Source organism: Filicampus tigris, chromosome 13 (assembly GCF_054856515.1).
Source record: "Filicampus tigris isolate MCC_2025a chromosome 13, RoL_Ftig_1.0, whole genome shotgun sequence".
Taxonomy (NCBI): Eukaryota; Metazoa; Chordata; class Actinopteri; order Syngnathiformes; family Syngnathidae; genus Filicampus; species Filicampus tigris.
Window position 1 is genome coordinate 20,778,670 of NC_141229.1, and position 14,786 is coordinate 20,793,455.

The 14,786-nt window shown below is 42.2% G+C and overlaps 1 protein-coding gene and 1 long non-coding RNA gene across 9 annotated transcripts in view; both read left to right on the forward strand.

Moving 5' to 3' along the window:
• The first annotated feature begins 190 nt into the window (after positions 1 to 190).
• Positions 191 to 5,991, forward strand: LOC147137912 (uncharacterized). 2 transcript variants are annotated; one of them, XR_015089351.1, is made up of 5 exons: positions 191 to 256; positions 3,890 to 4,065; positions 4,172 to 5,194; positions 5,304 to 5,534; positions 5,608 to 5,990. It is a non-coding gene; the product is annotated as an uncharacterized LOC147137912 (long non-coding RNA). The 2 variants fall into 2 exon arrangements; XR_015089350.1 differs by having other exon boundaries at positions 3,890 to 5,194; positions 5,608 to 5,991.
• A 4,150-nt stretch (positions 5,992 to 10,141) lies between these two features.
• ccdc88c (coiled-coil and HOOK domain protein 88C) overlaps positions 10,142 to 14,786 on the forward strand; it is a 65,330-nt gene continuing 60,685 nt past the window's right edge. For all 7 annotated transcript variants that reach the window (XR_015089330.1, XR_015089331.1, XM_086049692.1 and 4 more), the window contains exons 1-2: positions 10,142 to 10,725; positions 11,769 to 11,881. Coding sequence is in view for 5 of the 7 variants with exons in the window: in XM_086049692.1 (XP_085905818.1) it covers positions 10,666 to 10,725; positions 11,769 to 11,881 (173 nt within the window). In the remaining 2 variants the exon portion in view is untranslated. The remainder of the gene's footprint in view (positions 10,726 to 11,768; positions 11,882 to 14,786) is intronic.

A 14,786-nucleotide genomic window follows, 5' to 3' on the forward strand; every position in this document is an offset into this window, starting at 1 on the left:
TGAATGCCATTGTTTTGTGAATTCAACTCTCGCTTCTACGACTACGAATCTTCACTACGCACGAATTGCCGGCTGATGATACGAATCACTTTTGAGGACGACTGGACAACATGCAAATTAGGATGACGTCACGCAGAACACAAGGGAAACTAATTGATCCGCGATTCCTCTGCCCGCGCATACATAGATAAGAAAACAGATGGCGGGCGGATCGGACGGCGCTTCCCGTGGCTCAGGACACGCATCTTCACAGCAGGTAAAGTCAGCAACGTGTATATCCAATTTATTAACATTTATATACATTTAATTCGTTCTGTCTCAAATAATAACTTTGGACTCAGTGTTACGGCAATAGATTGCAATCTAATGATGCGTTTCACTGTTCATTAGTACTTGGCTAATGTAGCTCTGTTTTAAACTTATCTGTCTATGTACCCACAATTTAGCACATTGACAAAAATGTATGGATACTGTTAATAGCTCTTGCTAAATTGGTCGCTCCGTTTTTATTGATTAATTAATTTAAGTATTCCTAAATTAAAACAAAGTAGTGTTTAATGCAAAAGAAGAAAAAATGTTGCACATGAGTTCTTGTATAGTGAAGACATATCAGAGGGCAATTTTGTTATACTGAGAACTAGTTTAAACTGAAATGTAGTGACACAATTGAGGTTTATCCGCTTTAACATCTTACTGTGTGTTGTTGTCCTCCTTACATGTTTTTTGGTACAAATATTACATATTCATAAGTACAGTATACCATGTTTGTAGACACTGAGATAGTGTGTGTTGTGTATAATTTTTATGAGTTGGTAATGTAATGTTTGGATATTAATTAATATATGCACACACGTCAGCTTCATCGGCGTTGGCTTTAATGCAGGTGACTTAACATTAAAACAGGGCTGACTGGGAGTTCACTCTACGTCTCCTCGGCAACTCTGGCATATCCAAACCACCAGCAGCCTTTACTGGTACCTAGTTGTAGAACAGTTGAGTCTCTATATAACATCTAGTATGCATAATAAGAGCAAATTAGGAATCCGCCCTGTAGGCGCCATAATTGAATTATGTCACGTGGTGTTTTGGTTGCTATTGTAACGGACTGGTGCTTGGGTCACATGTCGTAAGTGGTGAATGCCGGGTAATTTAAATAGGCGTGCTTACCAGCTGTACGGTAGAGAGAGTCGGCTGGGTAGCCGTTTTTTTTTTTGTTGACCGCTTCGCCATATACTTCGCTTCGCTTTGCTACGCTACGCCACGCCACGCTTGGCCATACACTACACTTTTCTACACGCTACACTACAGTTTCATTATGCCATATTGTGCTACCATTAAACCATCCAGAGTGTATCCGTGAAAGCCACTGTTTCATTAAAACCAGAGCTGGGCCGTCCGTCCCTGGGCCGCACCGGTTGGACCCTCCGGCGGAGGGGTGGGGGTGACAAATTTTAAAAAATGGTTGGACCAAGCATGGCCGGAAGTTGATTTTAGTCCGGCCCACTAATTGGCCCTCATGCGTGTGACGTGCTCGCGAGGCGGCCAAATTTCATCTCAGCCTACTCGGTGAAAGGCTTCTTTTTAGGCTTCTTTCTACTCCCGCGTCTGTGCGAGCGACAGCTGCTGTTATAGGGATTGTGGTATTGTCCCCCCTGCCCCCTCTTGTAATGGTATGCCCCAGTTGCAGGTGGGAGGCACGGGTTACATGATGTGACGATAAGGAAATACAAACACGCTTGAGTGCACGTTGCTGTCCCACATGTTACGATGACATACAGTTTCCCACACGGAGACGGATGAGCCACGCAGCTCGTTGCTGCTGCTGTAAAGTAAACATTACTAAACAAGCTACTCACCCACGTTCCCCCTTAGCCGCCACCTTCAAGATCGTTTTCGCAATAAAATGAAATGCATCGTCCAGTCATCTCGGTCCCTTTATGGTTGTAGCAGGCACGATATCCATTGTTGTCGCTGCCTTTTTGAAGTGACGCCCCCCGACTTGTTTCAAAACAATTTGTGTCCACGAGTATATTCAGACGCTAGCACATCAAGGTGGAGTTCATGCACTTTTTCTGGCGTTCCCTACTTCCGGAAATACGCCATAGCAAACCTGCATTGTATAGTGGTTTGCTGTCACGCTTTTATTTTGAAGGCCGGGAAGGAGGGGAAGTGTGCAAAATAAATAAGTAACTTGACTGTGACTTCTGGCCGTCTGTTGGACCTAAATAATTATACAATATGACAAATGCAACCCCGGGGCTCGCAATGCAAGGAACACGCAGTTGGGTAAATACTACTGGCGCATTTTGAAGCGTGTCCGCAGCGGGTTCGAATCGTAATTTAGCCAGCTAATGATCTTTAAAAAGCCTCTGCCGTTAGCGTCTCCCGCAGCGACGTCAATCACGGACACTTTTTTTGGGGGGCCGGGGGGCGGAATGGGACATAGGCCGACAATGTTTATGAATATGAAACCAATCAAAGCGCATTCAAGACTCAAGTGTTTCAATTGTCAAGCCACCGTAATAGCATCGCCTCAGACAAGTACCCAACCCACCCACTTTCTCTCAAAAGCGACAAGGCTGCTTGGAGTCGCTACACGCCCCATGGAGCAAACTTGTGATTGTGTATTCCTAGAAAAATATATGAAATGTCATTGTGTGTTTTATATGCATCAAATTATAGTTTGTCAGTAAACTGAAAAAAAACGTTGAATTTACTCAATTTTATGTTGACAAGTGGTTGCATGATATAAAACCATCTGAATGCTATTAACAATGACCTCTTTTTTTTTTGTAGTTTCTTCATTCTTAGCAAATCAGCCCAGCCACAGCACTTTGTAAAGTCCACTGCAGTATCATCTGCATACCTACGTGTTCAGCATACCCCATTACGTTTTCTCCAGAAATTATTTTAATAGATCCACTGTAAATGTTTTGGATGTAACGATTTACTCCAGCCCAGATTCAAGTGTCAAATAGGGCTGTTACAAACGATTATTTTGCTAGTCGACTATTCACCAACAGGCGTCGGATTAGTCGACTAATCGGATCATATGTAAATTGCGGCATAATCGCACCAGCAAGCTGCTACTCTTATATGACTATCAGTATCTTACAGCTAGAACTCTTCAAGGTATTGTACAAAAGTTTTTAGTGGAGTACCAGTAATTGAAATTGAATTGTGGCCATAAATATTTTATTGCTGAATGTTTAGTGCATTTTAAAATGGAACCAAAAAACAACTGAGATGTACTAATACTATGAAACTACCTATAAATACTAAAGGAAATACCGGATTTGTAAGCATATTTCACCGTTCTTCGGCACCAATCATTTTTTTCTCCAGCGGGAGATGAGGCATTTTTGGGAGAAAAATTAGTGCCAAATCATTTGAGAGCTTTTGTTGTTGAGCTATTGTTAACTTCTTCTAATTTTTTTTTTGCAGTTTAAATTTATTTTAGATGAATCGTCACATCCCTAGAAAATGTATCAAACAATGTGTAAATTCTTCATGTGTGGTGTCAGAAATCAGATTTCAACTGATTGAAACTGATGTACATAAATACAAGTTCACACAAAAAGTATTGCCTGTTCATAGCGTCCAATGATATTGAATAATAAATGTTATGCCTACAAATAATATACTCGGTGAAATAATTGATCTCTATTATACTCTGATGTGTTGTATTTATGTGATGTATTGTATGCAATTTAGTACTCATAATTTTGTCAAGTATTTTAATTTCTATGTTGTCATTTTCTCGTGGCTCTGTTTCAATCTCCACGCCGTCATTGACATTGTCCCCCAAGTCCATCTGAGGGCATGCGTTCATCGTCGATCTAGATTGTCATCAGTGTTTGCCTCCATCTCCAACTCTGCTGTTTTTCAGCCCACTCCGTCTGGATCTCAGCCGTCACCAGTGACTTGCAGTTACACTTCAAGTCAGCATGCAGGGTCAGCGTTGCGACCGTCACCAAAGAGCTCATCCTGGACATGACTGGCTACATTTCTGAAAATATATCCATCCATCCATTATCGATACCGCTTCTCCTCACAAGGGTCGCGGTGCGTGCTGGAGCCTATACCATCCGTCTTCGGGCAGTAGGCGTGGGACACCCTGAATTGGTTGCCAGCCAATCAATTTACCATGCATGTTTTTGGATTGTGGTAGGAAACCGGAGTACCTGGAGAAAACCCACGCAAGCATGGGGAGAACATACAAACTCCACACAGGGAGGCCGGAGCCGGGATCGAACTCACGACCTCTGAACTGTGAGGCGGACGCGCTAACCAGTAGCCGTGCCGCCTCTGAAAATATAATTACATAAAAATATTTATCAGGCAAAGTATACTGTTATTTTTACGTGAAGAGTGTTTCTGCTTTACAGACATCGCATTAACATGAAAAACATGAAAATTGGACATAAGTGTTGTTCACAAGAGAGAGACGATATGCTGTATGTTGAAAAGAAAATGAATTAGTGTTACCCTCGTCTTTTTGATCGAATCAATACTGCTACTGTTCTTCAGGCATGACATGAGCCATCTTGTTGCTACTATAAAAGAAAAAAAAATAATTACATAGAAACTAATATTTTCAATGAAAATGTGCACAACTTTGTTGGCTTGTGCATGAAACCTTCAAAATAGATATCCTGACAGTCAATAATATTTCAGCAGTACAGCATTGTAAACTGGGATTTTTGGGGAGTGTAACCCAAAATCCATTAAATACTTAATGTGTACTGATATATATAACTCTTAGTTTACTTTTCACATTTTATTTGCAAGTGAAATGTCGCATTTGTCACTCAGAGCTGCGTGACACAACAAAAAGCACCTGAGTGGATGCTAAGGCTGTTATGACTGGTTGTTACGTGACGTACGGTTGCTATGCAGTTGCTATGGGCCTTTACGCTTTGTCATTTATGATGTCATATAGGCCTGATAGTCTTACAGTTTAAAAGTTTGAGTTAGTCAGTGACACGTTGTCAGTACGTCAAACCTTTTTGGAGTGAGAATGCAAACTATCTTCCAGTCCTGATCTCTGTTGTTACTTTATATTTTGTTGATAAAGATTTTTTTCCTGTTCAACTTCAGTGTCATGTCTGCGTTATGGGTCCAAATCCCGATCCTCACGTGACAGAGGCACTATTGGGCCAAGCATGAGAATGAAGTTCCCAATACACCCAGGGTAAGCTCAGCTATACAGCCACTCTCTTCCTTTCTCACAGTTGTTGATAATTAATTGTCAGTCAGTAATTATTACTGATTTATTCTCCACTTCATGTTTAACATTTGAGCTTCCAGGAAGCAGTTGCTTGATGAGGCACTGCTGAACTTCATTGTCAAGGACTTCCAGCCCCTCAGTATTGTAGAGAGTGAAGAGTTCAGGAATTGATTCACTTGGCTTCCGCAGTTCCTCGAGGTGCACAGAAGCCATACCAGACTGCGGTCTGAAATTGTGCGTGTCATCGGGCACACAAACGAGGCCCAGCCTGGACCATCATCACAGCCCTCTGCAACCACATCCGGCATGTTATTCATCATTATTATTTGTTGTTGGAAATTGTAGTAAAATGTAAATTTTTCATTTATTTTTTTAAGATAACCTGTGGCATCATTTGGACGGTGAAGTCAGGAGATGTGAAAGAAGTGCAACTGCAGATTCTATTTCAGAAGTCCAAAGATACTTGGCAGTGGGGAACATTGGATGCACTCAAGATCCACTAGTTTATTGGAAGAACCACCAAACCTCCTATCCCTACCTCTTCCTGTTGGCAAAAGAGTTCCTGTGTACAGCAGCATCGTCTGTTCTGTGTGAGCGTGTGTTCTCCACTGCAGGAGAAATTGCGAGCAAAAAACACAACAGACTTCATTTTCAAACGTTGGAGAAACTTTCTTCTTTAAATAAAAATTTGTAATGACAAAAATTGCACAAGCATCCCCATTTTCACATCATGATACATGTTTGTATTATTAAAATATGGAACAATACAATATGAATGCAAAGGCTTGAATGCTATTGTATACACTCGACTCGGTCATCAAATAGGCGTCAGTTCAGTCTGTCAAGTGGGTCTGCTTGAAGGGATAGTTAAAGTCCAGCAGTATGGAGTGACACAGTCCAACACAGTGTGTCATTGTGTCAACACACTTCATGACACCTCATCGACCCATCACTGGTCCGGCCGCGACCCTCCACCCTTGACTTGGGTACCCTTCCGGCCGCGATCCTCCGGCCATATTCATAAACATTGTCAGCCCCCGCCCCGTTCCACGAGCACGTCGCACGCATGAGGGCCATCAGTGGGCCCGACTAAAATACACCTCCGGCCATGCTTAGTTAAGCCATTTTTTTAAATTTGTCGCCCAATTTGTCGTTGGTGAGTGGTTCCTCCCTTGGCGAATCGCGAATCATTCATATCAAAACAATCGTTGAACAAGAACGAGAAATGGCAGTGACACGTTCACTCACTGAATCGTTGGTGAACGGGAAATGACATCACTGATCCCCGCAGCGACACGTTCACTCACCGAATCGTTGGTGAACGGGAAATGACATCACTGATTCCTTCGTGAATCCCAATAGCGTGGCAGTATGTTCAGTAAATCCCGCTTACATCTGACGTTGGCTGATGATTGGTCGATTGCGAAGATTGACAACATGCGCGTGGCTGAGCTCAAATGAACTGAGAAAAGAACGAATCACTTCAGGAAGTAATCCATTCACTCACGTTCACTGAAAAGATTCGTTCTTTTTGAACGAATTGTGCGAGAACGACCCAACACCACCTCTCAAAGTGATTCGTATCCTTTTTCATTCATTCATTCATTATCCATACCGCTTCTCCTCACAAGGGTCGCGGGCGTATTGGAGCCTATCCTAGCTGTCTCGGGCAGTGGGCGGGGACACCCTGAATCGGTTGCCAGCCAATCGCAGGGCACACAGAGACAAACATCCGCACTCACAATCACACCTAGGGGCAATTTAGAGTGTCCAATCAACTTACCATGCATGTTTTTGGAATGTGGGAGGAAACCGGAGTACCCGGAGGAAACCCACGCAGGCACGGGGAGAACATGCAAACTCCACCGCCGGAGCCGGGATCGAACCCACGACCTCTGAAGTGTGAGGCGGACTAGCTAACCAGTCGACCACCGTGCCGCCGATTCGTATCCTCAGCTGGCAATTCGTGCGTAGTGAAGATTCGTAGTCATAGAAGCGAGAGTTGTATTCACAAAACAATGACACTCAGTTTTTATTCGTACTCACAAGAAAAGGAGTCAAACCCTCACAATTTTGATTCGTACTCACAAGAAAACAATTCAAACCCTCACAATTTTAATTTGTACTGACAAATTATTACTATTACGGATACAAATCGTTAACAGCGATCTTACTCCATAGATCTCAGTCACAGCTTGTGGCTCCTCCAACATGACAATGACTCAAACCACAGCTAGGGAATTAAGGCATTCTTGAAAGTTGAGTAGTTTGCTCACAACGAGTAGGTGTGACTGCTCCAAGGTGCTCTGCTCTGGAAACTGGAAAGACGGCACATTCAGTACAATACTTTGAGCTGATTGGGCGATGCGGCAACTGGTGATGGGCAAAAAGAAGCAGGGCTTCGGAGTGTTTCTCGAGCAAAAGTGGGTGTGCAAAATGAAGCCCCGACTCGGACAGAGTCTGTCCAACAAAGTCACGTGACTGATAACAAATGAGGCTCGGTTTGTTTGGAGGATTTCTTTGGCTCATTCAACGTTTTGTTACCTCATTACGTCATAACACAAACGAAGTCTCGGTTTGTGCGGATAACGCCGTTGGTTCATTCAACGTATCGTTCGTTGCCTCATAAAATGGAGACCTCGCGCCGCTTTGCAAGTGTACGCTGTCGTCGTGTGCAGTGATCTTATAGTTCGGGATTTAGGCACCGTGTGTTAGAAAAAAAATACTTGGAGTGCTGAAGTAGTAGTAGGAGTTTTCAGTCATTTTTACTTTTATGTATTATTTGCATTTGATAAACTCAGGTACCAAACGCGAGGGCACAGTTCGGTGCTCCTTTGATTTTGGTTTTGAATTCAAGTTTATTTAGGGTTATTCATGAACATTATACGCATTATCAGAGTTAGCCATATCGCCTATGTGATGGACCAGTCCGCCTATCCACCAATGACGGATGCCCATTTTGACGGGGATAAACGACAAACAGGAAACTTATCATCAAATTTATCATCTGCTAAATCCATCTACCTTATTTATCTAGCTGTCTATCTCTGCAGCATGGTGCACAAGTTTCTATATGTCTCCCTCCCATTTCTTGTGTTTTGCATTTCAATCGTGGGTTCTCAGGGTTCTACCAGCATAAAATAAACATGCACAATATTAAACATAAATAATATGAATATGATATAAGAAATATATAAAAATAAACATAGTATTGACTTTTTTTGTTTCATTGAATTTTTTCAACACATCTGGTATTGGAGTAATCAAAGGTAATTAAACATATTTAATTTACATTACGTTACTATTATGCCACTTGGATTACAGTGCTAAATACATTTTTTAACAGGTAACTTGTAACGGTATATATCCACTTACCCATCATCCACACCCCCCACACACAGGCACAAAACATTTTGGGCCACGAAAAATTGTTATATCAGGCTGCTGTGGGGTCACCATCTGACTTTTCATCTTAGGGCACCCAAAGGAGTAGCAGCGGCCCTGCACAGGAGGACTCTATCGTCATCAGCCATTTAGGTCAATATTGGATCGGTCCAAATCTTAAGGGAACCTTTGGAGTGAGTTGTCTGCATTGACAGTAAAGCGGCCCAATATTGCACGCCCCACTTTTCAGTTTTTTATTTAAAAAAAAAAAAAAAAAAAAATTAAATATCTTATGAATTTCATTCCACTTTATTAAGACGGTGTTCCACTTAGTGTTCATTCTTAACACACACATAAAAAATCCAATTTTGATATCTTTATGTTTGAATAGAAATATGGCAAAAAAATCAAGGGAGAGAAAACTTTCGCAAGCCACTGTAACTGCGTCACAGAGAGAGGATGGATGGTTTGTGTTATTTAATGATATTGTCGCATGTCCGCTGATAGTGTAGTGGTACACACGCCTGAGTTGTGTGCGGGCAGCGTGGGATCGATTCCCGCTCAGTGACAGTGTCTATGTGTGCCCTGCGACTGGCTGGCGACCAGTTCGGGGTGTAGTCTGCCTTCGCCCATTGACGGCTGGGATAGGCTCCAGCAACTCCCCGCGACCCTATATAGGATAAGCGGTTTGGAAGATGACATGACATGATATTGTCGCTTCCCGCCTTCCAAAAATAATTGTATTTAAGTAACATCAAAGCTCCAGCAGAGGACGCTGTTGTCCAACGAACTGCAAGAACGACGCCTTGTGCGCACAAATTTCATCCTCCTCTCCTTCTCAGACTAAAGAAAGAGGTCACCAGCTCCCATTGTAGGCCCTCATACTAACAGTATCAAGACATTTTTCACATTTGGCCACGTTCTCTTCTTGGAGTTGTTTCTGATCCCTTAAATTTAACTTTAGTCACTGTTGTGCTCTAAGGTCAACTGAACGAATAAAAAATATCTCCCGGAAGAACGTCTACGTGGGTGATTTTGAGGCTGTACAGATTATGTTTTATTAAATGATATTGTTTATTTGATCCTTTGCCACTTACTCGTCGCCAGTTAATCGCAGGGCACATGTGAACGAAAATGAGACCACAACTCAATCACACTGTCAGCGGTTGGAAACAGTCTGCACGGAAATCAAGCGAGTACACATCACTGTCAGTGACTCCTACTCTTTAACATGTCCGTTAAATTAGTTTGGAACAATCTGTAAAACGTTATTGGAGCATTTCTTACAAATGCAGATACGACTAATTACAAAGAGTAATACAAATATAAATGTTCTCAAGAAAGTCCTCGTTTTTTGGCCGCTGACGTCATTCCCAGTGAAAGCGCTTTCAATTTACGGAATAATAATTGGTTAATTCGTCGTAAAAGGCGGGGTTTGTGGAATTCAAAGTAGCGGATTGGACGAAACTGTCGCCAATCACAATCCTCTGAGTACCACCCGCTCTCAAGTCAGTTTGGTGTGCGTAACCTGAGGAGCGACGTGGATGAACGGGGTGTGGGTATAAATTCAAGTGGGAAAAAGAGGAACAACAATATTAACTTTTTACCCGTCTTATTGTGCGTGTGTTTATTGTACTTTTATTATACTTTTAATATCTGTCTTGCCTTCTTCTTTTTCACGGATTTTTTTGCTGCTTTACGGCCGGGTGGTGTATCCTTGACAACGCGAGCAACTGTCCTGGCGAAGTTTGGATTACATCAAGTGTTTTGACCGAGACGTGGAATCAACTATATATTTGACCACTTTAACCACTGGAAATGTTTGCGGCACTCTTTGGAACTATGCTGAGCGGCTTTTAACTCGTTCGGCGCGTTTTGGAATACAATATTAAACCATGCGTCGAGGGAAGTGGGACAGCGTGAAACAATAGTGAGTGAAAGAAAGCTCATCCGGGGGAGGTGGATGCCTCGCGGCGGCTTTGTTCTGTCCTGCGTGGAGACCTGCCGCCAGCATCGAGTGATTGATCAACAGGGAGCCGGGCCCAGGCACCATGGACGGGACTCTCTCCGAGCTGCTGGCAGCCTTCTTGGAGTCGCCCCTCGTGTTGTGGGTGAGTGGGCGAGCCATGTTTCTCCCTGGAAGAGTGACTGATGATGATATGATACTTGAGATGCTTGATCAAGTCATAGCTCCAGAGAACAATCATTACATTTATTTAAAAAAAAAAAAGACAAAAGTATGTTAGGAAATGCAATTATCTGCAATAATAATAGCGAACAAAGTACACATCCAATTTTGGAAAAAATAATCGCAGAGAAAGTTTCCGAACATTGAAATGTTAGCCAAGTCAATGCGTTTCTGGTTCGCTCAGGCTTTAAACATGTCAATAAACTGCCAGCTTTCGTTAACTTCAAAAATGTGCAGAGGTTTTTTTTTGGTTCTAACTTGCTACTACAACATTAGACTAGTGATTTAACAAGTGGCACAGTTTCAAATGTCAAGTTTTAAGTGAAAATGCAAACGCATTTTAGTCAGTGCACACAATAAATGGAAATTATTGTGATTTGTATTTGTGGCTGCAGTCTACTTGAGGCCCTCAAATCAAACCGGGCAACAGGTTAATAACCCTGTGGTACTTCCTGTTTGCCCTTGGCCTACATCCTGTTGACCTTTTCTGGTCGATCACAAGTTATTTTTTCCTCAGACAAATGTAAATAGGGTCAGACAGCAGAAAAACTCATTACATGAATACTGGAAAAAAGATTGTTTTACCAGCAGTTTCCCAGGCTGTGGAATCCAGGTGTTCTAATGAAAAATTGAATAAAATATCTGGTGTATCTAAAATTATTGCTGAATCATAGAAACCTATGATTCAGCAATAATTTTTAGTTAAAATTTCAGTTTTTTTCTCTCTTTTGCAGCTAAAATACAAACAGGGTTGCATCATATTTTTTCCATAGGTGATTTGCTCTTGGTTTGAAAGTACTTCTAACTTTAACAGTTCAATGCGTCTGATGCAACTCTAGCCAAGTGACCCTTTAGCCTCTTCATGTCCAGAACATGTTTAGCTGTTCAAAAGCTCAAAAACTAGAATTAAGACTTGACAAGTTAATTGTTTGTAATGTTTTTTGTCTTTGTATTGTGTGTCATAAGGTGCGGACACTGGGTCCACTGGGGTCATGTGACAACGCGGGCTCGGAGGAGCGTGTCAACATGTTCGTCGAGCTTGTGGATGGCGTCTTCCTGCACAAGATCATGACCCAAATGTAGGTAACACTTACGGCCCTGTGGTTTACCCTAACTGAATTTTGAGGTCTAGTCGAGCATGTTTGGGGCCGTGTTGCGCCTGTCTGGGCCTTCTGGCGCACAGAGTTGCCTCGCCCTCAACTCATCCGACAATTTGTTGACAGAAAGTAGTCCGCGCAAAATGGGCGCATCGTCATTTTCAGCCCGAGGGAATTGTGTAGTTCAGCGTGTTTGGTAAAAGCACTACGCCTAACTGGGCGTCCCTGCTGCGACCGCCGACGCATCTGAAAATTTGGTGACAAAAGGCAGAGTAAATTTTAGACTAGCGAAACGGAGGTCTATTGCGCTTTGCAGGTGGTGTTTTCGGTGTATTTGATTGAGGCGTAGGCAGACAGATTCGGGAGGGACCTTGACAGTGCTCAGCAGACGTGTGTGGTGGATGTTACCAGATTTCATTCATAAATATGACAACAGTGTGGGACAATCCCTCTGAGTCATTGTAGAAAACAGTTCATTGAACGAATTAAAATCATTGTCATGTTAAAAATATTTTAACAGCACCCCGGCCACTATTAGTGAGGGATGGGGGTCACACACGGATGCATGGTCGTGTAGGTGCAAGGCGGTCTCCAATTGCCCACGTCACTTGCATGGCTACATCATTCGCAAGGGGGGATCTTGCAGTTTATCTGCCAATGTCATGCACTTATTCCAGCGAGTCTATTACTCTTTCCGCAATGTCAAACACTGCGTGCACTTCGACCGCCCTAATTTGAATGGAAATGAGGGGAGCACGCTTTGATTGGCCGGGAGTCGACTTGTTCCATTCCACAGATTCCACAACGGCGCACAAAGGTCCAAATGCCCCGTTCTTCCCAACTTTACCTGTGCAAAGCATAACAATATACCAAAAGAAAGAAAACCCCACCCGTGCGCACAGTTAGATGCGCTTTTCGTTAGACTTTCGCTGGGAACGAAAACAAGGCCCTTAGTGAGAGTCTTGCTGACATGATACAGTTGACAAATATCCTTTAGTCTGTGTAGACAGGATATACTGCATGAATGGTATCCTGCGTGCATCTATATGAGTGAGTTTCTGCAACCACATCCTGACTAGCTTGTTTCAAATTGTCAGCGTCACAGCCAGATATGCTTATGCTCTTAACAGTGTTCGTTTTTCCATTTCGAAGATGAATCGTCTTTGAGCTTCAGTCAGTTCTCTTACTGAGTCAAAGCATGTTGATTAATGAAATAGGTGCAATTTGATTTAGATTCAACAAAGTATCTTTCTGTGAAATCCCTCTATAAAGGGCTTTGTGCACTCTATGAATCGTTCAAGTAATTATATGGACTAAACAAATACTGTTATACAAAAACTGTATTTGTACCAAATGTACATCATGACCAGGGCCGTTGCTAGGCACAAGTTCTACTGGGGCACAAGGCCCCTACTGCATAGGTCCGCAACCACCGGTCCGGTACCAGTCTGCAAAATGATTGCTGGTCCATATCAGTCGGATCATGAACCGGTCCGTGGTAGAAAAAAGGTTGGATGTAGGCAGCGCGCTTCCGCCTCCAAACTTGGAGAAGAATCGTTTAAACCAAAGAAGAAGCAGCTTTTAAACCAACGAGGAAGAAGCATTTAAACCAACAAGAAGAAGCAGTTAACTCAACGGAGCATGATCGCGGGCCCGGTGGCCGTGCGTTATACTCGTGGGCCCGGCGGCCATGCGCTATGCTCGCGTCTAGCGAGCGAGCGCCGTAACTTTGCTCAAATAAATGACCACTCGACTCAGTACAACACTTACAATTTAATTATATTTTGCATGATAACCCTATTAAAAACCCGTGGATGGAGCCATGGTGTACAAGTAGAGGAGTTCTTGTCTTTGACATGCTAGCAGTAGTTAGCCTTATCCGACACCGGCATCGCACTCAAGGTAAAATCAAGCAAGTAAAATATGAATGGACTATGGCAATAATGAGTCCGCTAAAAACATAAAGTAGTCCTAAGATGGTTGGTCAATGATGATGTATGCACTGCAAGAGAGTATTCGTTCACTTACATTGGATGAGCATTGAATGAAGGCTAATGTATGTGTCAACAACTGCTTTGGAGTAGACTCAATGCAAATACTCATTTTCAATGCACTGATGGAGGACAGACTGCACATTACGCTACATAATGATGTACAAAAAAACAGTTGACTGTTATTTAAAGCTAAGGTTTAAAACAAAATCAATAATTATCAATATTGACTGATACTTAGATTGTGACAGTTTTCAAACATTTCTCAGCCCTTCTAAGCACATTATCTTTAAAATGGAGTTTATTTAATCGTTATATCAACCAGTTTATTTCACTCCTTCATAGTTACATTAACCTCTTATTAAAGGTTAAGTATTATGTTAAAATAAAATAACCTAAATGTATTTTTCTTCGGGTCGTTATTTTCAATATTTAAAAAAAAGAAAACAATTCAATATATATCGATATCGCCCAATATGAAACACTTATATCGTGGTATACTTTTCAGTCATATCGCCCAGCCCAAGTATTATGTATTGTACCGATTATGAACAACACTACAAGAAAAGCAAAGCAAAGCAAAGCAGTTTTTGTGTCACGTTAGCAGACCTCAAACTGCATTGTACGCTCAGTGTTCCATACCTCAGGGAAAACTGTGTGTGTGGGTGCAGTGGCAGTGCTAGCATGGATGGCGCCATTTTGTCAGATTGCCTTAACATGTTCATGTAAGTTAACAACTGCATTTGGCAACTAAAAAACAAGAGCTCTGCATGGAATAATAAACAGGCGTTTGCAGTAAGAACTCCAATGCTTTAAGTTAACATTTTGTTCAATGTAACATTTAGCCTCAACAAGAAAATTCCTGTACATATATGTAATATCTTTGTCTCCCAAAT